Consider the following 26877-nt stretch of genomic DNA (forward strand, 5'->3'; position numbering starts at 1 on the left):
ATATAGACTATAGGCACTGTTGTTAGAATTACAAATAATTTAAAAGTATTAAAGGACAATCATTGCTTATTCGTTTTAGTTGTTTATAGAAGCAAATTAATTTGGGATCATATAAAATGTAACACGAGTTTATAATACTACAAATATTACATGTTCTAAGCTCAAAATTTAATATTATATTATATTTTTAATTTAAAGTTGTATCACTATTGTATATTTGTATCTATTATTATTTAATGGTAAATTTGATTTATTTTATTATTATTTAACTGTATATATGACTGTGTAAATATAAAAATATGATAATTAATAATAGTTATAGCAGTTTCGCACTGATTTTTGATAAATAAAAAATTGAATTGAATTTTTTTTTATTTCATTCATAAATAACTTGTGTTTATATAATCACTGTGTAGGGGAAAACTACCAAAGGAAATAAATATAATTTTAAAATCTGTTTTATTCAAGATTTAAATGGTTATATATATACAGCGAAAACTCTCTATAACGAATTTGAAGGGACCAAGAGATTTCATTCGTTATAGAGTGATTTCGTAAGAGAGAGGGTATAAGAATTATATAATATGTTATATTAATCAAACCAACCATTATAATGTAATATTTACGTTGTATAGAGTTTTTCGTTGTAACGAGTTTCGTTATAAAGTGTTTTTACTGTATATATATATATATATTATAAATAGGCATTGTTTAATTTACTAAAAATAAACACTGAGCAATCTATAGAAAACCTATCAAGGAATTTTATTGTTTAATAAAAATTAAAAAGTAAACATTTTTATCGTAATTGCACTACATAATTAGTCATACCTAAGTATAATCACTTCAATAATATATTATAAATTATAATGATTAAAAACAATAATTGTGGAGCTGCTATAATATGAGGTGCATGAAATAGTCTTACTCCATATATTCCCAGTAACGGCAGTAACGGCGATAGATTTAATTTTCAAATCTATGGGTAGTACCTACCGTAATTATTATCATATAGAAGATATCTACGTCGTAAGTTAATAGTTAATAGTATAGATACCTAATTTATTTATTTATTTATTTTATAATATAGGTAGGTAATATGTTTTTATTACAATTATATTTACAATTACAACATTATAATAGTCGTAAACATCCCGTCGATGAGCCCAACCTCTTCCGCGATCGAATCGTTTTGATTTGACATTTTACCCGCTGGACAATTTACTATTATTCCGACTTACGAGCTTATTGTAGTGTAGAAGTTCACACAGCGCTGGCTGGCTGTGTGTGTATAGACGCGCGCGCCATACTACCTTGGACCGATCAATACCATTTCGTAAATAATACTATAGATAATATATAAGTATATATGATTATACGCATATACAATGTATGCGTTTTATACTGGGTGACATTTTTTTTAGCTACTTTGTCCATCAAATAAGAATATTTTATTTTAAAGAGCACATTATTCTATTTTATTATTATTAAGATTTTACCAAAACAAAACAAAAATGTTTATATCTATATATTATTTTAATATTTTACCATACTGAATTAATAAGCATTTTTTAATTAAACATTTTTAATTTCATACTCAAAAGCAAAAAAGTTTTCTGAAAATACATAAGTACCTTTATATATTGTTAATCTCGAATATATTTAACAAATATAGTAAACCTACTACTTTACACAGTGGCACAACTAGAACATTTTTTGGGGGGAGTACATATAGGTTATTATACCAGACATCGGAGAAATTTTGGGAGGGGTTACAACCCCTTAACCCTCCCTGGTCACACCATTGACTTTATATACAGTTTATTTGTTAGCATTATTATTGATAAATATATATCAATATATTGTAAATACGTATCTAAAATTTTAAATCCTAAAATCGCACAATTTAGCGTGATATACCTACTCTGAGCAGCCACCGTTATTTTTGAATAGTAACTTAAAATATTAAGTTTAAATAATTCGATGACATTTAAAAGTATACACATACGTGCATTTCAGAATATTTCGTAAATGAAACCAAACAGGAATGAATATATTAAAGGCCCCGAGGGGAAAATCAAACTGTTTACAAATACATAATAATTATGTATATGAATATATAAAATAAAAAATATTTATACGTTTTTTGGGGCAAAAAATAAATAAATATGTTTTTCAAAGATACGGTGAATTTAAGATAATATGTAGGGGACTGGATCCGTTGGCGACAATGCAAGCAAAAATGATACGTATAGAATGTATAGTAGGTGTGTGTATATTATTATTATTATTTTTTTTTGTAAAAATCCACGCTAGACGATTTTCACAATAATAAAAAATATTATATATAGGTAGTGTAATAATATAGTCACAGCCGTCGGTGACCGCGTAAAAATAGAGATGACCTTAATTTCCGACCTGCGATACGAGTATAATCGTGGCGACGACTACATGTAACCGTGAAAATATTTTTTCGTAGCACCCATTGCCAAAAAAAAAAAGTTTTCCTTTCCTCGTTCCTCCTCCCCTCCTCTTACTCACCGCTACGGTATTATTATTATCACTGCAGCCGCCGCGCCGCCTAAGCTAATGCTGCCGCTGCCGTCGCCGCCACCGCCCAACGAAATAATAGCCGAAAACCCTCTCCCACGGGCCGCACTTTCGTAGTCGTGTCGACGTTTTACGGTCCTCCTCTACAGCAGCAGCAGCATAGGTCTCTCATTCGTTTAATATCCATCCAGTCGTGTCCACAAACACTGTGAGTATAAAAATAATAGCATAATAATGTAGAATACTATTATAATATTTATTATAATAATATTATTAGACAATAAATAATAATATATCGAATATGCACAGTCAATGCGCGTGTAGCTTATATAGTACTGATGAGTTTTCGATATATTATATTTCGACACTCTTATAAGTATATATACTTACGTGCGTTATTTTGTAAATTTTTATCGGTATTTTATTTTAATATGATAAATATACACCAAATACGCATGACGCATATGTTCATACTGTCCATAGCGTAATATGTAATCACGTCATAAACGGCTCGTTTTAATTTTAAAACTATAACAATAAATAATAATGGTAATTCTTCAAATACAGTAGAGTCTGACTATGTAATAAAAGATAATGTTTGTGTGTGTGTATGTATGCGATCCACAAATAAGTTTATCACATTCATGGTTCTGACATTTGGTACATGGCTAATTCTATACCCGAAAATGTGCACCTTGAAACAAAATTTTTTATTTTTACATTTAAAAGAGAGGATCAAACATTTATTGTTGGCTTGCGAAAAACTAATATATATATTTTTTTATTATTATTATTTTTATTTGACGGAACTTAAGACAGGTTAAATCTGTTGTCATTTTTAATTTATCACGGGACATGCAATATCAGCAATAATTATTAAACTATTATGTTTATAATAACGGGTATTATATAAAATCAAAGGCCTAATATGGATAATTTATGCAAATCCATTGTTTTCAACCGATTTCCATAACATGTTCGTCAATACTTTGATTCAGCAAGATCCGTATAGTGTCCTTCTGTCAGCTACTTTTTAGTTTTCAACACATAAATGTTGAATTTATAAGTTGACCTGTGAAAAACTATCATATATTTTTAATTATATATTGAAGTGATTGGCTACAGAAAATAAAATAGTTATTATTATTGGATATAATTTTAAACTTGTATATCTTATATTTGATTAAAACAATTCAAATAAAACATTTTGTGTTGAAAATGTGTGTAGAGAAGGTTTAACGAGCATTTAATTTGTCACGGGCAACGTCGTGCATAATCAGCTAGTGTAATATATATAATACAGTCGAGTCACGATAACTCGAACCTCGATAAATCGAAAAACTTGATAACTCGAATTTTTTTTTATTCCCCTAGAAATATAAATCAATAAAAATTCGAGTTAGATATCTAGAATAATACCTACATATTAAATCGAAACGAATTTTTATCTCCCTTCAATTTCAAGTTATCGCGACTCGACTGTATATACATATAATGTATTACTAGGCTAATAATACTAGCTATCGTCGTGTACTTCGTTATCCATTAAAATTACTCCTCTAATGTAATTCTTCAAACTTTGTTCAAATCGTTATTTAATACTCGTCGTCAATGAAACATTTTTCAAATTCGACTGGTAGTTCCAGAGATTAGCGAGTCCAAACAAAAAAATTAATTGTTCAGCTGTATTAAATTATATACATAATATATAATATAGATATATACTCCTACACATAATGATATATCGATATTTACAATACTTTATTGCTGTCTGTGTCTGCAGTCTATTGATTATGCGAAATCTATATGCATCCCATATCGTCATACGCCTGCTATTACTATTGTATTTGGTCTGCAAATTGCAAAATAATTTACTCTAAGCGTATTATATAAGGATTGGATTGATTATTATTGAGTCTTGCAATACGTACACAGGTACTAGCTTCTTATAAGCATATACTCGTATAGTTGTATGATTCGTATGTACTATGTATATAAATAGGCATTTTAGAAATGTTCTCTACAGTCACTTTTTTGTACGTGATATATTTATAATCCTTAAATAATAGCAAGACATAATACGTTTGTAGATGTATTCAAAACCGATTGTTGTCGCTTTTTTTCTATCTTCATTCTTGCATGAAAAATGTGAATATAATATTATTTGGATATTTATTTTCGACCACGTTAAAACCACAGTAGAAACCAGATGATGTTGATGTGCATCATACAAATATACTTATAATAAGTAATACTTAATCAATGAAGCATACACGTGATTAATATATTATTCAATAAATAACTAAGAAAAAAAGATATTTACAAATACATTAAATATCATACCTATAACTATAAGGCTATAATAAGTAATAAACCGTACGTGAAGACATTAAAAAAAAATGTAATTTATTTGTACATCAATATATAATATAACTTTAATACTAATGTACTATTACCAATTATGCTTAACAATGGTCTACAAGAACGAAATTAAAATTTGATTTTAAATCGGCTCGTATTTTTTTCTCATTTATTCTCAATGAAAAATATTAACTTAAAAATCGATTATATAAATATATTAACGTGCGGAATAGCTGTAACGTTCATGTTTTATAGTAATAAAACAGTATCTAAGTATTAGGTACAGTATATTATAGTCTGTATTCTGTAGGTTAGGTATACCGCTATTATATATTTATATAATCGTATGAATACATATTATTATTAATTGTAGCTTAAGCTTCAATGTTACTAGTCTTGGTCCTCGAAGTATAGATTCATTTGTTAAAAGGTGAATATAGTTATTTATTGTTGATTAATTTTTTTACTTATCTCATTTTCATCAAAATTACCTTTTTATTCACTTTTTCCAAAAATATGTGTCGAATATACATTTTGAAATATAATAAATTATTTAATAAACAGCAGAGTATACGAGATTTAATTTTTACCATTCTAGCTACATGATAAATTTGATATTTTTTTTAGAATTTGTTAGTTAATATCAGAAAAAAACTCTCAAACTGCTTAGTATATTTATACATACATTTTAAGATACTTTATAGATCGATTTTCAATTTTTGTTTTGTTGAACTTTTTTGTCATAAAAGCAAGTAAAACTTTGGTATACTAATTACTAGTCCACGTCTCCACGGTATTATATAATAATAATATGTTCTAAATACTACGAGTACATTAAAGTGTTCTTTTAAAACTGATTAATTTCAATTCATTTACTGTGTATGCCTACATCTTTACACAATAAATAATTAATTATTTTAATGAATTTAATTTTTGCGTTTATTTTGTTGTAATTCTCATTCATAAAACTACGAAGTTAGCCATCAGCCTAACTTGTTCATATTTATCATCTTTATTTATGTTTGGCCTAACGTTACTGGCACAACATCAATTATTATATGAGCTCTGTTTATGTTTATTGATTTAATTCACATTTGTCCTTGACGTTTTAAAACATTTGACGACGGATGCTTGCTATGTGTTATATGTACTAACAACTGTAAATCGCAATCTGAATTATAATTTTACAAGGTTATTAATATTTTTTCGGTGAATACATAAACAATTCAAGATAAAACAGTTTATTTGTCATGATGAAGTCGTATTAGCATGTAAAACAATAATTTAAATTAATTATGTCTAATAGTTAGAAAGAAGACATAAAATTAAACATAATAATATATACTCGTAGTTTCGCTTCTGCATAATATTGTTTTAATTTTTTATTTCAAAAATACTTTAAAAGTTTTATAAACGTTTAGGTAAATAATATTATTCACAGAACTATGCGGCTATTATTATTCATATTTTAGAATTGTCAAATTTTTTTGTTAAATTTTCATGTATATTTAAACGTCTTTAATGTAGGTCGTAGGTGCATGTAAGTATTTATTTATCAATTATATTATTTTACATGTGAAAAAACAGTTATAGATACATAAAGTGGAAGTGTTACTGAAAATATTTAGAAAAAAAAGTGCCTACCTATATTATATAAATTATTTTAGGATTTGAATTTGTTTCATTATACATATTTTATTAGTTTTTCAAATATAATTATCGTGTTTTTATTAAGTAACCTCTTTTGGAACCTTGACAAACTTTAATTATTATGACCTTTTATTTTTAGATATACAAATTATGTTGAAAATACTATAACGCTATATGCTATAATATTTTTCTAAAAATCAATATAAAATATGTTTATTAACAATTTAATAAATACATTTTTATCAAACAATTTGAATAATATTATTAATTTGTAAAAATAACATTTATTATTCATGTAATTTTGTTTATAGAAGTAATAATTAGTGTATTTTCCTATGAAAATATATTTAAATAAATCATATTTTGTTTGTAAACGTGGGTGTAGTATAATAATATGACCTCTTGTACTTGTATTATCCACCCGTTTTAAGCTAATGACCTTTATGGGCAATGGGCCTTATCAGATAGCGTATAGTTTATAATGTTTATATATAATTTATTTTAATGTACCTATAATAATAATTATATTATAATTCATTAAGTTAATGTTATGTACTTGAGTGTACTGGTTGTACATAACCTATAATGGCTATAATTGTTTCTAAGTTTTAAATATATTTTTAACTTTATTTTTTTCAACAGTTGTAAACAATATACACCAGCATGTCTGAAATCACACTCCCAACCGTTTGGATACTTGGTAAGACAAAAGAATTAAATAGTTGAATTATTATATCATTGTCCATTTATCGGCATTAAATAAAATAGGTGGACCTGGTAGTGGCAAGGGTACCCTTTGCGACAAGATCGTTGCAAAATACGGGTTTACTCACATTTCGACTGGTGATTTGCTAAGGGATGAAGTGAACACAGGATCAGAACGTGGTCAAGAACTGGTGAAAATTATGAAAGAAGGAGCCTTAGTTCCGACGGTAAGCTATCTAAACATATCATGTTTATTCAGAAATTGAACGGATTTACGGGTGTGTGTTTCAGTCTGTTGTGATGGAGCTACTCAACGAGAAGATCAAAAGCAAAGTAGCAACATCTAAAGGTTTTCTAATTGATGGTTATCCACGTGAGAAGAAACAAGGAGAGGAATTCGAAACTGCGGTAAATTTAATGATTTCATTTATAAATTATTTTTAAAGTAAAAAGGTGCTAATTTGTTTTTTTAACTGCAGTTTAAAGTGTTAAACAAAAAAACTGGACGAAAGTTTTGGGAGAATAAAAATGGTTTTTACAAGTAAACATTTAATTTCCAAAATCTTGTATTTACACCATAAAAATACATTTTATATGATTACCCATACCAGTGGCGCCAAACTAGGAATTTTTTTATGAAGCGAAATCTAAAAGTTTTGTCTATTTGACTTCTAATTTCTATGTTTCACGATATCAGGCATCAATTATAATGTATATAACACCTTATTTAACTTTATTAACTCAACTATACCCACCCGCCCATTTAAGAAGAGAAGCGATCGTTTCACATGAGACATGAGTTCGGCGCTACTGACCCATACATAACATAGGTTATAGGTAGGTTTATTGTTTATTGTTAATTTGATATATTCATCGTTTATAAATTCAAAATTAGTTTTATAGAATATAACTAATATTTATAAAAAAAATTATACCTAAGTATATATTTTTAATAGGACGATGTAAATATTATTCGTATGTTTTTGTTTGTTTAGATTTGTGGTCGTTTGAATTGCATTTCAAATTTTAAAAATATAATCTATAATAATAAATATATTTTTCGAATTTTTCACAATATTTTATAATAATACCTATAAGGCTATAACATTATATTAAACACCATACCACAATAGTATATAAAAGCAAAATTTAATATAAATATAATAGCTATATTATTATGAATTATAGACATTCAAATATCTTAAAAAATTATAATAATAATAACTAAAAGTGAAAAACGTTAGTAATATTAATAAACGCTTGTACCTACTCGAATGACAACTGACTATACTATATATTATTGATTAAATAATAATGATATAATTATATTATAGTATCGATATAGTACTAATGTACTATTCTACTATTACTATTATATAATATATAAATATGACTTCAACGAGTATTTATTTTTTATTACACAATAGTAATAGGTAGTTATTTAAAAAGAATGGTACAGTAAAGATGTCTATTTTTATCAAACACGCAAGGCTAGGGAATACAAACTGCATTTAGAATTTTAAATTATCTTAGGTAGTCGTTTCATTTTAAATAAAGAAAAATTACAAATAATTATAATTTTAAATAAAAACTATAATGGGATTTATGATAGCAAACAATGTACAACACATACCTAGTAACAAAAATTATTAACTATCATTTTATGATTGAAAATTGGAAGTTTAATATGTACCTACGTTATATTTTGAAATGTAGAATATCATATATTTTTTAGTTATTTTAAATGCTTATGAATTTAATAATATTTCACTTAAACATTTAAAAAAAATTATTTTAAAACTTTTACATTTAGGTTTTGGTGTGATTAATAACAAAAAAAAATACAATTTTATATATTTTATTTCTAATAGATAAAACCTGTAGACATGGTATTGTACTTGGAATCCAAAGACGAGACAATGGTGCAGAGATTGCTTAAACGGGCTGAGACCAGTGGTCGGTCAGACGACAATTTGGAAACAATTCAAAAGCGATTGCAAACGTTCCACGATAATAACGATCCGATTATAGAAGCGTACAAGTCTAAGGTAGTTATCATATCAGCTGAACAAAGTGCTGAGGAAGTTTTTGCCGAAGCAGAGAAAAAACTTGATACATTGGTTGCATAATCTTAAGAATGAAAGCCTTCATCAGTCTTGATGATAATAAAAATTGACAAAGTGTTACGATACAAGCTCAAAGTTCCAATTGAAAAAATATGAAGTTAAGTTTTTCACTTATGTGTATTTATTTTCACAAGCTATAAATATAGATTTAGGTTCGGATTAATAATAAAACAAGATAAAATGTCAGCTGTAACTTGGTTATTTATATAATTATTATATTAATTGTTTTGTTGCAAATTATAATATTTAGAGTAATATAAAAAGTAGGAGATATAATGTTTAGGTGATTTTGGTTTCATTGCTATATATACAAAGAATTTTTTTTTTACGACACTTCGATTATTTATTGTTTTGTGTTACTATGTTTATTAAAGAACAAATTCGAACCGTCTATTTACTTTTATTTATTAAGAAGGTAATATCTATAATAAAGATGATTATGTTGATAATATAATTTCAAATTCAAACATAATTATTGTTGTTAATTATAATAAAGTTGTTATTGCAGTATTAAAAATGTTATTTGCTTTTTAAGTAAAAAAATTAAATGTTTATGTTTCAATACAGTGTGTTTTTTGTACTATTTTTTGGAAGTTACCCAGTTTTGTAAAAGATACTTTTAAAATTGTATTTAAATACAGATACAACTACATCCATTCAGAAAGTATTTAAAATACATTTCAAATAATTTTAAGAAAAAGTATTTAAGAACAAATACAAATACTTGCCATGTATTTAAATACTTTTCAAATACTTTTTTATTTTACTTTTGTAGGATGGCTTAGGTGGGGTTGTAACTAATAACAATAATATTGATAGTTATATTCTAACATATATTTAATAACTTATAATGAAATCACAATTAACAAAAACAATAGGTGGTTAATAAAACTGTCATAGTACATGGTGCACACTATTGCTCACATGTACTACGAACAGTGGTTTACTGAAGACTGACTATATAAAATAATAAATATGAGGGAAATCCTAGTGATATCGATAGTCGTCTACATCTTATCTTATCTATATAATATTTACTACACTTTTCTACTAGTTAGCTTTCCAAATTAATGTTGTAATAACTAATTTAAAATTGTCATGTTACATTCAACTAGGTATTATTAGAACTTAAAAAAGAAAAAAAAATTTATGTGACAACTGACGAATAATTCGTTTATCAAAAGTATTTGATTTTCAAATACAAATACATCCTAGACAGTATTTAAAATACTATTTACAAATATTTATATTAAAAAGTATTCTAAATACTATAAAAGTATTTAAATTTTAAATACATGTATTCAAATACTTTACAACTTCACCTAGCTATAGTAATTTATTCATTCATTTGAATCAACAGTGTAGGTACCTATTTAGATGAACATATAATAATTGTTTTGATAAAATATTTAAGAAAAAAAAATTATTTCATTAGAAATTTAGAACTAGATAATTGAATAATTTTTTATTATTACATATATTTTAGAAATCCTATACCAATAGTATTTGGGTGTGTAAGTACAATGTACACAGTAATGTGCAGAGGCGGCTTGGATATAATTCCAAGAGGTGTACTGCACTCCCAAAAATATATGGTGGGTGTATTTTTGTATTTTTTTGGAAAACTGTTATCATTAATACTACTACTACCTATGGACTATGCCACTATGGTGATCTTAATATTATATTATATTATGCTGATAAAATGTTATAGTCTATTGTTATAGTACACAGAGCCTAAGAATTTTCTATGGGGAAGTTCCAGTTCCATAGATAGGAATTTTATAACTTACTAGGTGCTTTTACTCATCAGTCAAATTACTATTAGCATTAATAAACAAACCTCATTATTTCGAGGATCAATAACATTTTTAAAAAAAGCTTAGATATTAGGCAACATGCATTGACAAGCTAAGAAAGAACTAATAACTTATTAGCTATTATTTAAAAAAAATAGAAATGCAATAAAAATTTTGTTTTGGGTTTTAATAGATAGTAAGCCGAATAGTCACTAGGGTAAATGGAAAAATCTCCAGTTGCCGCATAAATAAAATAAAACAAAGACAAATCTGCAGATATTCCTAATTTTTTTAAATAAATAGATTAAAATATAAAAAATTAGAGATCTTTCATAACTGAATAAATACATTCTTATATTTTTAAATAATATTAATATTATACAAGAAAGATATTTTTTTAATTTTTAATATATTTATAATGAAGTTCGATTAAACATTTTATGTTAATGTTTTGATGAAGATAAATATGCGGATATTCCTAATTTTTTTAAAACAAATAGGTCAAAATATAATAATGAGATTTTTTATAACTTAATAAATACATTTTTATATTTTTATTATATATGCAATGGGAGACTTATTTTCCGTGTGACTTTTTTTCCTAATAAATTTTATATTAAGTATTTATTCAGTTAAAAAAAAATGGTTTGAAAAATTTTAAATTTTAGAATATACAAGAAATGTTTACATTTTCTACTTTATTAAAGGGAGGGGGGTGAACCACCTAAATCTTTCTCGTAGCTACGGCTCTGATTGTACCTACATATTTCAAAGAGGATATTACCTACTATATTAGTATAGGAATAGTTATATAAACGGTTTTATTTGAAAAATAATATAGTATAGATTTTTTGCCTTAATACAATGTTATTTTGTTTTATTTTCAATTGCCCCATACAAAGAAAAAGCAAACACACTTAATAACCTTTTAAAATACAATTAATATCTACTGTCAACTACTGATTAATTGTTTACTTTCCTCCCAGAATTTTGTACCATAGTGAATTAAACCAGAGATATCCTTTTCAGGATGTACCCCAACATTATTAAATTTATAAATTATTATGGGGCAAATGCAAATTTAAAATTGTGAACTGTGTTTAAATTAAATATGACCTAAAAACATGGTTTTTTGGTTACTTTTACACATAATTAAATTGCAATATTTATGTTAGAAAAAAAATTATTTAACTTTCTAACAATCTAACTAAACCTAACTAGGTATTTAATATTCATAGTAAGGTAAACTTTGTCAAATCCATTTACATTTGTCATTTACCCTATTACCCATTTACCCTTTATATGATATGTATATATATATATTTAATATATTGTTTGTCATAATTATTTTGTATTTTTTCTAATAGTGGCGGAAGGTGGTAGTGTTTAAAATTTGGGTTCTGAATTAATATGTGCACTCCTAATATGTCTCGATCTGTCAATGGTAATGTGTAAAATTTGTGTTAGTGTTTTGTATAACTGTTTGGTGCATTTATTTAAAACGTAGACATTGAACATTATAGTAAATAGAACTATGTTTATTGAATATATTGAATTAAGATATAATTATTTTAATGAGTAAACAGTAAAAATTGTCTTAGTGCATTGCAGATTCAAGGAAATCTTTATAAAAGACTGGAAATCTTGTCTGGAGATTTCCAGTTGATATATATTTATATCCATCTCATTTTTATTGTATTATTTTCAACTAATTAACATTTAAATAATTAAAATAATACTAATAAATTACTTTAATATCCAGAACAAAGTGAAAAAGTGAAGAATACCAGTGGCGTAGCGTGGGTTTCAGCTTAGTGTATGCATTGAAATAGTAAGTTAATAAAATTGTGGGGGGGCTATGCCCCCCACACCCCTCTATACTCTTCTTAAAATTTAACTTGAAACATGCAATGACACAATGTTTAACGTGTTTGTTAATATATATTATGTAAGTACATAACACAATATTATATTTAATAAACAAATAAGAATAATTTGATAGAGGACGGCTGACGATAAAACTGATCTTGCATACACGAATGACAAAAACATGACCGCGAGCATTCTATGTTTTGTTATTAAAATTATCGATAAGAAATATAAATAGCTGTCGCTGAATATCTGTACCCGTATGCAATCGCCAACGTGCATACTGCGTACATAATGAACATGATAGGTACTAGCCATTAGATATAGCGGACTATAGCGAGGTACGGCCGTAGTATTGCGGATTAATCAATCCTAATGAACTTAGAAGAAAATTCACAAAGTATTATATTATGAAATACTAAATTAATACAATCAACAATTTTTTTATAAAAATATTACATTATTTAGTACAAAAAAAATTATTTTTTCAATTTGTGAAGTGTATGCTGTGCCTAATACCCATCTAGTCTAACTGGTACTTTTAAGAGGAAACTACACTTGTATGTATTGTTTTTGTTTGTGTAGAAAAATGAACAATTTAAATTCACAATAGTCCATTTTACATTGTGAATAATTGTACAATTATAAATTGTAAAGTAAAGATTATTATCCAAACCATTTCAGAAAATATAATTGATAATTGATATTTTTACTGTAAATTTTTAAATAAACTACTTTAAAATTAAAATGTATATGAGATGTCTAGATTAATATAATCCTACTTTTAATTTTTATAATATGTCAATTCACTCATGTTTAAAATAATAATAAAAATTTGAAATAGATTATTGTGAACATACACTTTTCTATGTTGTACCTTTGTAAGACGGGACAGAACATACGAGTGTAGCATCCTCTTAAAGAGACTTACTTATTTGAAGACTTCCAAGAAAATGTATTTAAATGTATTTTTTTAGAATTATTCATAAGCGCATGAACAATATCGTAGAGAAGACATCAGAGAAATTAAATTATTTCAGCGACTGTGGTTTACTTCAAAGTAGCTTTAAGTGTTCAGCTTATACACACATTGATAACAGACCAAATTCATTATTTTAATTCAAAATCAAAATCATTAAAGGTTACTACACAATATTGAAACTGCTCGACACAAATTTTAAATTACGTCAAACGTTTATGGAGACAAGACGTGGACAACAGTACAACAAGCTTCTCGTGTATGACGTTCTCTTGCATTTTTCCACTCAATTCCTCCATAATATTTAAAATATTACATATATATAGGGACTAGGGAGACGCCATAGACGGTCAACACGTCTTATCACAACATCGCTGTTATCGTTATCGATATATTATCAAGGTTCGGCCGGTTAACCATCACGGTTTAAGATATTTCTCTTAAACCGTGTTAACCGTAATATTAACAACGATACCAGCGGATGGAGGCAACGCTAACACGCGCGAACGCCAATCACACTGGCTTGTTGTAGTGGTTTCAGGTTTGAACACTGTGCAGAGTGCCGTCGAACGGTTTATGCGCATTTTGTCCTTTTGCCGCATGCGCACAGTTAAGATATCCATCTAAAACGTGCGTCTGTTGTAGTGTTTATACTGTTTATAGCGTCCCGGCGTACTGTAGTGGTAGTGTCCATACCGCCGTTTTCCATGTAGCCTGCGTTTAGCCGCCATTTAGGCTTTGTGTCTCTGGTGCAACGGTCAAGCGTCTGTGCGTCTGTAAGTGAGCTGCTTCATTGTTGTTCGTGCGGCCCGTCAGTTGTCGTAGCGGGTAAAGGCCATCATTTCGGTACGTCCATTGACGTTTTGTTCAGCCGTTCACCGGTCCTAGTCGATCGAAGTCAACGGAGTGCGGGAAAGATCCCGGTTAGGTACTTATATAACCTTTGCGCCGACGGTGAATACGACACGATTGCTGCTGTTCCGACGGCATACTGAAGAAGGTCCGACAACGTAGTGTTTCAGACCGATTGTTTATTATCGTTTGATTTTCCATTGTCTGTTGTGTGTGGACGGTACTGATTTGTTTGAGCAACGAACGTGTAAGTATACACTACACAGGTACACCGAAACGTGCTTTTTTTTGAGGGGGCGGTGGCTGAGTGACAATTTAATTTAATTGATTTACACGTGTTATTTAAAAGTAATGAAATATAATTTTGCTATTTAAAATCAAATTTTTTTAAAACTAATAATAGTTATTAGGATGTCAGCATGTCGCATAGAATCGTAAGGACCCGCATATTATGTTGTCACCGTCTAAATAATGCATAGCATACCAATATTTAAGTTTAGAAATTCCAATTTGGTGTTATTGGCTTCCAAATATGACTGAATAAGTCATGAATGCATATGTAAAATACTAATATTAATCATAAATTGTTTAAATATTATAAAAATTGTAAAGAACCATCAAGAAAATATTTAAATATTTAAAGAGTTAATATTCTAACTTAATTTTTGATTTTAATAGATGATTGGTCATTTCCCTTAAAAGGACATCATACCCATGGATAATAAATATATTTATCTATTATCCGTGCACCATACCCGTACATATGTTGTTTTTGTCCTACTGTGCATCATAGCGAATTTGCGTTCAACAGAATACATTTTGTGATGATGTACGTTAGTAAGACAGAGAATACATGTGGGTATGGTGTCCCTTAAATATTATAGATAACAATATAAAGTTGAACCTGTTGATCACAAAATTGTTTTGTTATCTGCTTTTAAAATGGAGACACACCCATGGGGTATGAATGGTATGATGTCCCCTTAATATAAGTTAAAATAAGTTATCAGTGTTCTAGAATCTAAATTATTCACCAACAGGTCTAGAAGTAAGAAATTTTATTCATTTTCAGCTACTTATACATCTAATGGTGCGGTACGGTAGTGAGACCGACTGTGGCGTGGCAACGCCCCACTTGTGACTCGTCGGCTCAATTCGCCGAAGCAAAAAATTAATAATAATAATTAAAAAAAAAAAAATAATAATAATTTTGAACATTATTACAAAAAGAAAATTATTGATGTTTCACATCTGCCAGGCGTCCCGCGACAGCTCAGTTTTAATTTTTTTTTATTATTATTAGGTATATGTATCATGAATGAGTGTTTTTAATTTTATAATAAGAAATAATAATTGTTCCCATAGACTTTTGTTCCATAATCTACTTGTGGAGAAATATTTTAACAAATGTTTTGTGGAATTAATAATAATTTTTACAAATATACTTAAATCAATTAAATTATATTTAGGGATTCAAAGAAAAATATTTAATAATAGTAAATTGTTAAAAAATATATAGGTTACTTTTTTGATTAAATTTAGTCACTTAGTCACTAATTTTAACACTTGTTGACTGCCACATGGCCGCCGGCGGTCATTCAATTGGTATTTGTTTTACGCCAAGAATATTTTTCAATGTATTCTAAATTTGTATATCCAAATATTTGAAAAAAACGGGGAAAAAACGTATTATATCAACAAAAAAATTGTAATAAATTTATAATAATTTTCCCGCTAGGCCATGGTCCTTATTTTAGTGCATTATTGTAGTGCCATAGAAAAGTTAATAATATAAAACCAAATGCATTTATGGTCGCCGGCGGTCATATGGCGTGGTAGTAATGATGAATTATGGGCGCCGGCGATCACAAATGCATAAAATTTGAGAATTACAGATGACTGCCGGCGGCCATGTGGCAGTCAACGTGTTAAATAGTTACTTCCAGCCTTGGGTCATCTGCGATCACCGTGCATAACTATAATAATATTTTATACAGTCAAAGATATTAGTATACTTTTTTATTCATTCATAATACGTTTTTAGTATACATTTTTGAGAACTAACAATAATTTGCTACAGATGAACAATTTGATACGCTATATAATTTATCTTTTGTATTAAAGTTGTTTAATATATTTTTTCCTAGTTTAGAATTGATCAATATTCAAATATAAGGAATTTTCTTGATACTAGGTAAATCAAATCATATCTAGGAATGAAAATTTCTTTCTGAAGTATTTGGAAAATTAGTAAAATATTACTAAATAGTTATTAACAACTATGTGTTATGGAAATAACATGAAATATATTTTTAAGGGAAATTGAAACAAATGATGCAAAATCAAACTGCACTAAAAAATCATTTAGTTACAAAGATGTGGGGTATCTTGAATTTACATTTTTTAATTGATGCCAATTAATATTTATAAACATTTATTCTATAGCACCAGAAATTTTAAAAAGTAAAGAAGATAAGTCTAAAAAGTTTATATAAATAAAACGATTGCTAATTATTTATTCATATCATAAGACTAGTTTGCTTATATAAAATTTGTTTGTTTAGGCACTTAATTTGATAAATTCTATGTATATAATATATTGGTAATATTAGTAATATTACCTATTATTTTCAACTGTTATAAATTAATAATATGAATATAATTTGATATATTAAATCATAATTTTAACTCTGTTTGTGGTGGACAAACTTGTTTAACTTTGATAGATATTATCATGAATGATTTGTTTATATAACTTAATAAATAAATTAAAAAGATATTTATATAATATCAATTATTTTAGAGTCTTGATAAATACATGACATAATAATTTAAAATAATAATATATATTATATATTGTTTTAGTTAAAATTATTGATTTGTTTTAGTTGTAATAATGAACAATATGGAAGAGATGAACACTGATGATCAGCTTGTAACAATTCATTTTGATAATGATGCAGATGTCGAAATGGAGAAATCATATTTAATTGAACATAGTGCATATTTTCAAGCTATGTTCAGTGGATATTTTGTAGAATCTCAAGCAGGACACAGAATACATATAAGGGTATATATAGATGTATTTATAATCAAAACTTCTTTTTTCTTGTTTACTTATTATTTAGTGCTTATGAACTGATGCTGATTGTTAGTATGCCTATTATTCTAAAACTATCAACAGATCAACCTTATTGTCTATTTTACACATTCCTTATCTATTGATTTTATAAAGATTGTTTCTCTGTGGATATATTCTTTTTGGGTAGTATATTATCCATTATATCTATTGCATTCATATAACAATCCTAAGCAAAAACTGGATTTGTTATCTATATTTTATATTTTATCATACATTTATTTTGCTATAATAATAATTTATTTTATTATTAGCAATATTGTGAATTATAAATATTTAAGTAATGTTAATTTTTTTATTTTTCTCAATTTATTAAAACTGAATAATCAATGCTGCTAATCCATTTAGTCTATTGTCTACTATTAAGTTTCTAAGATATGTTTTAATTCTTAAAAATTACTTCTCAGCTTTACAAGATGTCATGGTAACATTAAAAGAATAGGAATTAGTCCGTTTTTTTTTTATATTATCCTATTTTATATGAAAAAAAATCATTTGATAAGAAAGTTTATCATAACCCTTTAAAAATTTTTCATTAACATTATTCCTTACTAAATGCATTTGACGTATAACATTATCATCATCTTGAGAGCTTGAATGCCTTGGGTGTAATTTATATTAGGTTTTTGTAAATATATGCATAAAGAGACTGTGCATATAACATATGAGCTTTAGCTGATGTTTTGTTGTCTGTCCAACTGTTATTTTCACATGAATATGAATATTGAAAGAAGTTGGCCAAACACTCTTACAGTCGTCCTTTTCAACCTATCTTGTCAAATACAACGTTTTAGTTTTTCTTTATTAGTCAGTTTTTAATTGAGTTCCTTGACCTATTTTGAAAATTCTGCTTGTATTATAGAGTTTCAACTCTATTTGAATTTTAACGGCTTTATTTAATTGTAAAATGACAGAATTTTGTTTACAACTTTATAGCAACAATGTTTTAATATTGTTTAAATGATTGCAGTTGATAATTATATTTTTTGTGGATATTACATTTCTATCACATTTTAAAAGGTTTAAGATAAAAATTTCCCAAGGTCTGAGATCTGAAAAATATTAATTTTTTCTTTATTTGAAAACTTTTGACTGTGTCAATTTGTGCCGTGGTACTTTTGTGATTGAATGAAAATGCAGTTGTACTTTTATTAGCACGCTTACTTATTTTTTGATCAATGGCGACAGTAACCTTTGAATGACTGAGCTGATATAATAAAAACATGTAGATTTAAACATTCATACAAATATTGTAACAAATATTATGGTTGTATTATTACTTAAACTTTTGACAACAATAATTCGATAAGATTAGCAGTTAGATATTTGTTGTGGTTTTCTTTATCGCATTTTCCAGTTCCCGTTTTATTGCAATGTCTAATAAATAATAATAGAATATGGACGATTAGTGTGACGTCACGTACATTATTAATCCTTATCTAAATTTCATTTTGGAACCAAACAAAACAAAATACACATTTTTAATGTATATAAAATAAAATAAGTTCGTAAGTTATAGTATTTTAAAATAGCTAAATCTATTAGATCTATTCACAAAAGAAAAATGCAAAATAAAAAAAATACTCTAAACGGTTTTAAATTGTTTTAACAAACAAAATTAATTTAATAACTTATTTTTTATACATTTTAAATAAGCATCTTAATTTGTTTGGATCCAAAACGATCCAATTGATAAAATTTATAACATTTGATAACGCGTATTACGTAGTCTGTGGTAGGCACTAATCGAGCGTATAGTGTATATAGTAGTAACATAGATATGAGATTATCTTATTAAGATATCTTTATTATACTATATTGTTTTTGTTACATCTGTGGGTTGTGATAATATATTTATTTTAACCATAATAAATTTTTAAATTTGTCTATTTTACTGTTTCAGGATATAAGCTTTGATGGTTTTATGAAAGTCATTACTAGTTTGAAATCTAATAAAGTAGTTTTCAATGGCATAAAAGATTTACTCCTTATACTGGAAGTAGCACAACTCCTACAGTTTTCTTTCATAATTTTTGAGTCTATTAAAATTATTAAAGAAAAGTTTCTCTTTACAAATCATGCAATAGATATATTTCCAGAAGTTTCCAAGCTTGGATTGCAGAATTTATTAGATAAATCACGTGCTTATATTTTATATAACTTTACTACAATAATGGAAAAAAATAAATTGGGTTTCATGCAACTAAATGAAAGAGACTTACAATCATTGTTGAATAGCAATAGTTTAAATGTGCCCAACGAAAAAGATGTATATGATTTGATTATTGATTGGTGTGCTAGAAACAATAATTACAATTTTGAGTATGAATTGGCTGTTAGTTGTGTGCATTTTAATACCATGTCTAATGAGGAATTGGAATGTTGCATTTTAAAAACTAAAAATGTAATTTTACGAGACGTCATCAAGCCATACTTAGATATATCAAGAGAGAATCATGATACAGTATCTTTAATTCGACCGATTAGATGTATTCCTTATGTTTTGTGTGCTGTTAAAAATGAAGATGATGGCCATTCTTTTATCTACCGCTGGGATTGGAGCTGCATGCAGTTTACAAAGTTTCTAAGATTGGATCCATTGCCTCTTGATACTACTGGATATCACGTGTTTATTAAAGGTAACAAAAATAATTTATACTTATTGTATAGTGTATATGGTATTTATTTTATTTTATTTTTATAGATTTAGATGTTTATGTGTTGGCTGGAGAAATTGCATTTGGAAGAGGAATGTGGAACAAGGAAGGATGGAAGTATAATTTACTGACCGAAAATTGGAAGAGATTAAAAGAGTAGTTATAAGTTTTAAAAAATTCAATATTTGATATAAATAATATTTTATTAATTTTTTTAGTTTTCATCCATCCAGCAGACGCCATGGAGTTGGATATTTTTGTGGTGATAATTTGTATTTAATTGGAGGTCTTACAAAACATAGATTGCCAAATCAAGTTATCGAGCACTATGGCTATGATAGCGGTAAATTATAGTTAAATGTTGTAATAGACTGGTAAATTTAATTTGTATAATTTATTTGTTTTAGTGAACGATACACTAGTTCTAGTTAACAACACTGTATGCCCATATTTTCAACAAAGAGCAAATAGAGTATATTATACTAGTTTGGAGTACAAAGGTAACTTGGCATTGATAACTAAAGATAATGAACCAACATGGTATGACTTAACTATAAATCCATTTAACAAAGGATCTTATAAGTGGAGAAGACGCGTAATAGATATAGATGAAGTGGTGATTTGTGCAACCGCTATTGGTGATATTGTTTACATGCTTAGTAAGTTCTACATTCTCATAAAAAAGTAAAACACATTAATTACACTTTTTTTTTTTTATGGTATAATTACAGCTTATGACCAAAAGCGTGTTATTAGTTTACACAGTTTTTGTCCAATGTTTGAATGCTGCCAGAAGTTGAAATCTTTTACTATAAGATATGATGAATCTTCTACTATGTGTGCTTTTAATGTTGATAAAGCTATGGTGTTTAAAAACGATACTTTTGAATATTTTTCTGTTGATAATGACTACTTTATAGAATACAAAATTCAATTGAATTCCTTTCATTCTGACTATTTATTCAGTGTTCCTATTTATATAAACAAAACATATTAATTTAATTTTAGTTAAGTTTTATAATTTATATTATGTTCTTTAGTATATAATCTAAGTTTATGGAACTTAGTGATGTTGCAAACTACTAAGTTATAATTTATATGTTGAACATGATTTATTTTCTTTATTAATTATCGTACAAATTACATTTTAATTTTCATTAATTATATTTATATTCTTTTTAAACTTAACTTAAGTTATATTATTGTAACATTTAATTATTTATGTATATTTTATTTTTTGAGTTTCTTAATTTTTGTGTACGAACTATGAAGCTTTAGTTGTATTTAATATTTTTGTAATATTTGTTATACAATGTATCATGGTATGTTTTACCATTTGTCGTGTTAAATTTCTATGAACATTTTTAAAAATATTAAATTATTTACAAATCTATTAGCTTTCAAAGTAATGATAAAATATTTGTTTGATTAAAAGTAAAGTATGTATACTCGGCCATTCTATAATTTATTGATTTAAATAAGTGTATAATTTTAAATGAGTTGAACTCAATTGAATGACATGCTCAACCATAAGTATACTAGGTATGAGAAGTACTTATGATCTTACATTTTGTATCATTCCTAAAATATTTTTTTTCTAAAAACTAATTTTTTGTTCTATCACACAATTTTCTATGTAATTGTACTAAAATTAGTCAATAAATATTAGAAAGCCTGAGTAAAAATAATTAAAAATGTTAGTATAAAATGTAATATTAATAGTTGATGAATACATTTTGTTTTCCATTGCAAATAGTTAAATGTTTAATTGCAAAAAACTAAAAATTTATGTTATAATTTGGATTATGTTTAATGTTAATTCTTAAAGTCGAGATGCTATTAAAATGTGCTATGTTTACGTATGGTACGTGGTATGTTCTAGCTTAAATTCTTTAAGTTTGTATGTTGTTACCACATATCATAATATTTATGCAATGCAATGCAAAAAGTATATTGAATTAAGTGTGTTTTATTGACTTGACAACATAAGTGTTACTTGTTTTATCTACTCAATTGTAAAATAAGTTTCCTTCTCAATGTTATTAAAAATACTATTAGTTATATTAAAAAAAGAAAGGTTTTGTACTGTACAAATATTAACAATACATTTATCTTTTTAATTTACTATACAAGTTAAATGTAAAATCATTTTTTTAATTTTATTATACAGTTATTACATAGTTATATGTTAGAATATTATAATACATAATGCTTGACTGTCTTGATATTTTATGTTAACATGTATGTTTCATACAAATAAATTTATGTCAAGTAATTTTTAGTGTAACCGTTATTATGATGTTTAATAAATTAACTATACGGGTAACGGTAACCCAATATTTTTATTTTTAAGAAATCATTTTATTTGTAATTGTTTAGTTGTATTTATGACTCGATGTCATTGTGATACTTGTTTGTATCATAATTAACAAATCATGTTCTTTGTTTTTTAAATTATTTTAAAATATCTCATTATTAATAACTTAATTCATTTAAACTATAATATGTCCTATCATTTAGTTGCTAAAGATATTTGAAATAATTTAAAGTTATATAAAATAGTATAAGTTATAAGTATGAGTACATACCTCAAGTGGAACTTAATATTTTATTGGTAACTAATTATAACTTTTGTTGTTTGAATTACTGGAAATCTATGTTGGACATAAAAACTATGATAAGGTATTTTCTAACAGATGTTTAAAGTGAATAAATATTCCATTTATTGATTTATAATTGTTATATTATAAGTAATAAAAAAAAATTATACTTAAAGGAATTTAACTGTTTTTTCTATTAAAATATACCTAAATTATGAAGATTCTACTGACAATTGTAGTTACCAATTAAGACTTCTGGAACCATATTGCAATTTGTTATGATACTCATGATGTTTAATTGAAAATTGCTTTTCCAATCAAGATCCTGAGTGGAGGAGCAATGAATGCATTGGTTTTAAAATGTGTTGTTTTTATATCATTTATAATTTGGAGCATAAAATGCATCAATATTTTATTTTGAGTGTGGTTTCTGGTATAAAATTGGATCTAGTTGGTGGTTATAAGGGATATATAGGGCTGTGAATTTATAGAAAGTGCAATTTTTTTTTTTGGTGATTGTGAAACGTAGCTTTATAGCTAGTATATAATTTGAATTATGTAACAACAAATCCATTTATGATACTTTTATTTTACATTTTTCAATTAACTTTTTAGGTAATATTTCTTTTTTTAGTCCATTTTCCGGTATTTTTAATTAAATTCCGTCAATTAACATCTTTGAAAACCTTTTAAAAAATGTTTCAGGCAAATAGCATTATTTAAAGAATCAATTTATTTCAAAATTAAATTTAAATCAACTTTTTTAAGTATATAATATACTAATATCAATATAAATATAAAAGTTAAATTAAAAACCATTTAAGTGTATTTTATACTATAATTTTTGGCATTTTAAGTGCACATTTTATTGCATTTTTTAAGGTTTTTTAGTGCATTAAATTCACAGCCCTAGATATAAATTAAAAAAACAGGAATATTTACAAGGTATGAGTTGTCAATAAAATCCATTTTGTTACATTTGAAGGGTTACAGGGAAAAACGATAATAGTTAAAAGAAATTTTTTTTCCAATTAATTTAATATTTTTTTTATTCATTGTATCTAAAATTTTAAAATAAATTGTATAACTACAATACATTTTTTTAAAATTATTTCGTACTTGATCTCTTGGTTATTTTAAGTTCTGAAACTTTAAAATTGCAATGCTGAACATTTTAGGAATATTGACTATTATCGTTTTTCCCCGTAACCCTTCATTTGAAAAATGAATAACTATAATTATACTTTAAATATTCATAAAATAATGGTTAAATTAACAAAAAATTAATTCATGGATTTATTTAAATATCTATATTATATATATATTATAGCTTAAGACTAGAGTTGGAAATTATGTTTTTTTTTAAATAGCTAGGTCAATCACTCCAAAGGTTCTCAATTCTCTGGTTTGATTTATCGCCAAATTAATATAATAAAAAAGGTGAGCAAGTGGGTATCACTCTGCTGTATACTTTAACGGATGTGTTAAATTTGAATGCAATGACAGGTATACGAAAAACGATTCTGAACGGAGATGATTTATCAGTCAATGATTAGTGTGAATAATTAGTAGGATATATTAGGTATTATCTGTATGTAAATTGTAATATATCGTTATTTTATTTGATGACAGAAATAAAAAAAAAAACATACAATCACTCCGTTCAGAATCTAATAAATATAAATTTAGCCGCTTTCGAGCCTATGATTAGGTATGATAATTAAATATAAAATAATAAATACTAGCATTAAATTTTAATAAAAAAAATTGAAAAAATTTATCGCCCCCGGGTGGGCTCGAACCACCAACCTTTCGGTTAACAGCCGAACGCGCTAGCCATTGCGCCACGGAGGCTTGATGTGTAGCTTACGTAATATATTATATTTAAGTAAGTAGATATAACAAATATCGTAATGATATGGTTATTATATAATATAAATAATATAATGGATAATGATTTTTATATCAAATAAGTTTGGAATTTATTTCCTTAAAACAGTCAAAAAGTTGAAACATATCAAGTGAAAAAATACATGAATGAAAATTATAATATCGAACAATTTTATGTACTTACCTACTAATAATTATAGGTTTAATATGTGCAATAAATTGTGCACTCATTGTTCATACAGATAGGTCTTAATGTCCTACATACCCATATATTATTATATATTTATTTAAAACTGTTCTTATTTGTGTTTTACCTACTCTTGTATGACATAATATTATGACAATTACATGCTATATATTATAGTCATCTGATGTACTCTGTAGTTCGTACGACTGTGTTCATAGTGCTTTTATACATTGCAATCATTGCATATTTGCATGTTTTACGCCGCATTTAAATAGTAGATACCTACTATTACCTACTACTAAGTATTTCCAGGGCCTAAAATTAAGGTATTTTGCTACTGCACACCTAATTCCACATATCAAAATATTTTAAAATAATAAACATAGATCTAGTGCACAATGCACATACCACATAACTTCATCGTTGCATAATTATTTTTGATAATTATTAATAATTAGTTATAATAAATACAATCTAAGATAATTTTCTATAAAAGTTCTTGATACCTTATGACTAAAACCTATAAAGTTAAAAACAAAATAGCTTGAGTTGATATACTTATTATAATGTATACTAAAAGGTCACTTCCTAATGTTTAATGTTTATCAGTAGGGCTGTGAATTTAATGTACTAATAAACCTCAAAAATGCATTTAAAATGTGAACAATTATAGCACAAAATGCACTTAAAATGGTTTTTAATTTTTATATTTATAATGATATAAGTATATTATTATATACATAAACATGTATTTATTAAATAAAATTTGAATAATTTGAATTTTTAAATGTATTGATTCTTTAATAATGATGCTATTTGCCAGAAACATTATTTTAAATTTTTCAAAAGATTTTCAAAGATGTTAATTAATGGAACTTAATTAAAAATACCAAAAAATGAACTAAAAAAGGAAAATATGACCTAAAAAGGCAAAAACATTACTTACTAAACTATGTTTCACAATTACCAAAAAAAAAAAAATGCATTTTCCTACAAATTCACAACTCTATTTATCAGCTATCCGGTATTGACAGTTTGAATCATTTGTATATACCTATATCATGAACATTATTCTCTAATGTTCATGACCTATATAGCTATATCTATATCATAGATTATATTCAATATTCATATGTCATATTATTTTTGATAATATAGTTAGCATTGTGACTGCGACAGTTATACAACAGTTCTGCTAACGTAGATCGGTACCACAACATCTCGCGTCATGAGGTAAAATGTCGTTATCGGCAGACGGTGTTAATGTAGAAGCCAAGTAGAATAAACAGCACTAACGCAGCACAATCGAATGAAAAAAAAAATTGAGAATTTCCATTGTGGTGGGGTTATGGAAATGGTCAAATTTTAAATGAATACAAGCTAATTAGAAATTTTCAATAATCAATATTAAATATTAATCAAATAAAAATTTATAAAAGCCAAAAAACTTACTGCACACTTTTAAATTTGCTACTGCACATTCAATATTAGCTACTGCACATATAGTGTGTGC

The 26877-nt window shown here is 26.4% G+C and overlaps 2 protein-coding genes and 1 non-coding gene across 3 annotated transcripts; 2 read left to right on the forward strand and 1 right to left on the reverse strand.

Moving 5' to 3' along the window:
* Positions 1 to 2594: 2594 nt before the first annotated feature.
* On the forward strand, positions 2595 to 9954 carry LOC132927039 (adenylate kinase isoenzyme 1). Its single transcript, XM_060991493.1, has 5 exons — positions 2595 to 2758; positions 7204 to 7261; positions 7330 to 7493; positions 7558 to 7674; positions 9138 to 9954. Exons 2-5 carry the CDS (start codon positions 7225 to 7227, stop codon positions 9393 to 9395), a joined length of 576 nt encoding a protein of 191 aa, XP_060847476.1. The 5' UTR covers positions 2595 to 2758; positions 7204 to 7224; the 3' UTR covers positions 9396 to 9954.
* Positions 9955 to 14554: 4600 nt separating this feature from the next.
* LOC132926486 (kelch repeat and BTB domain-containing protein 3-like) lies at positions 14555 to 23466 on the forward strand. Its single transcript, XM_060990854.1, has 7 exons — positions 14555 to 15138; positions 17780 to 17961; positions 19934 to 20669; positions 20735 to 20843; positions 20906 to 21030; positions 21095 to 21346; positions 21419 to 23466. The coding sequence occupies exons 2-7, from the start codon at positions 17788 to 17790 to the stop codon at positions 21682 to 21684; spliced, it is 1662 nt and encodes a 553-aa protein (XP_060846837.1). The 5' UTR covers positions 14555 to 15138; positions 17780 to 17787; the 3' UTR covers positions 21685 to 23466.
* Positions 23467 to 25068: 1602 nt separating this feature from the next.
* Trnan-guu (transfer RNA asparagine (anticodon GUU)) lies at positions 25069 to 25141 on the reverse strand. The gene has a single exon. It is a non-coding gene; the product is annotated as a tRNA-Asn (tRNA).
* Positions 25142 to 26877: the final 1736 nt, after the last annotated feature.

This window comes from Rhopalosiphum padi, chromosome 3 (genome assembly GCF_020882245.1).
Source record: "Rhopalosiphum padi isolate XX-2018 chromosome 3, ASM2088224v1, whole genome shotgun sequence".
NCBI lineage: Eukaryota > Metazoa > Arthropoda > Insecta > Hemiptera > Aphididae > Rhopalosiphum > Rhopalosiphum padi.

What these genes read in the sequence shown, in the direction of transcription:
- LOC132927039 (XM_060991493.1), top strand. Translation starts at nt 7,225, where the DNA reads ATGTCTGAAATCACACTCCCAACCGTTTGGATACTTG. An exon ending in AAGGAGCCTTAGTTCCGACG is followed by an intron (nt 7,494 to 7,557) that starts GTAAGCTATCTA and finishes TGTGTGTTTCAG; the next exon opens with TCTGTTGTGATGGAGCTACT. An exon ending in GAGAGGAATTCGAAACTGCG is followed by an intron (nt 7,675 to 9,137) that starts GTAAATTTAATG and finishes TATTTCTAATAG; the next exon opens with ATAAAACCTGTAGACATGGT.
- LOC132926486 (XM_060990854.1), top strand. Translation starts at nt 17,788, where the DNA reads ATGAACAATATGGAAGAGATGAACACTGATGATCAGCTTGTAACAATT. An exon ending in GACACAGAATACATATAAGG is followed by an intron (nt 17,962 to 19,933) that starts GTATATATAGAT and finishes TTACTGTTTCAG; the next exon opens with GATATAAGCTTTGATGGTTT. An exon ending in TGATATTGTTTACATGCTTA is followed by an intron (nt 21,347 to 21,418) that starts GTAAGTTCTACA and finishes GTATAATTACAG; the next exon opens with CTTATGACCAAAAGCGTGTT.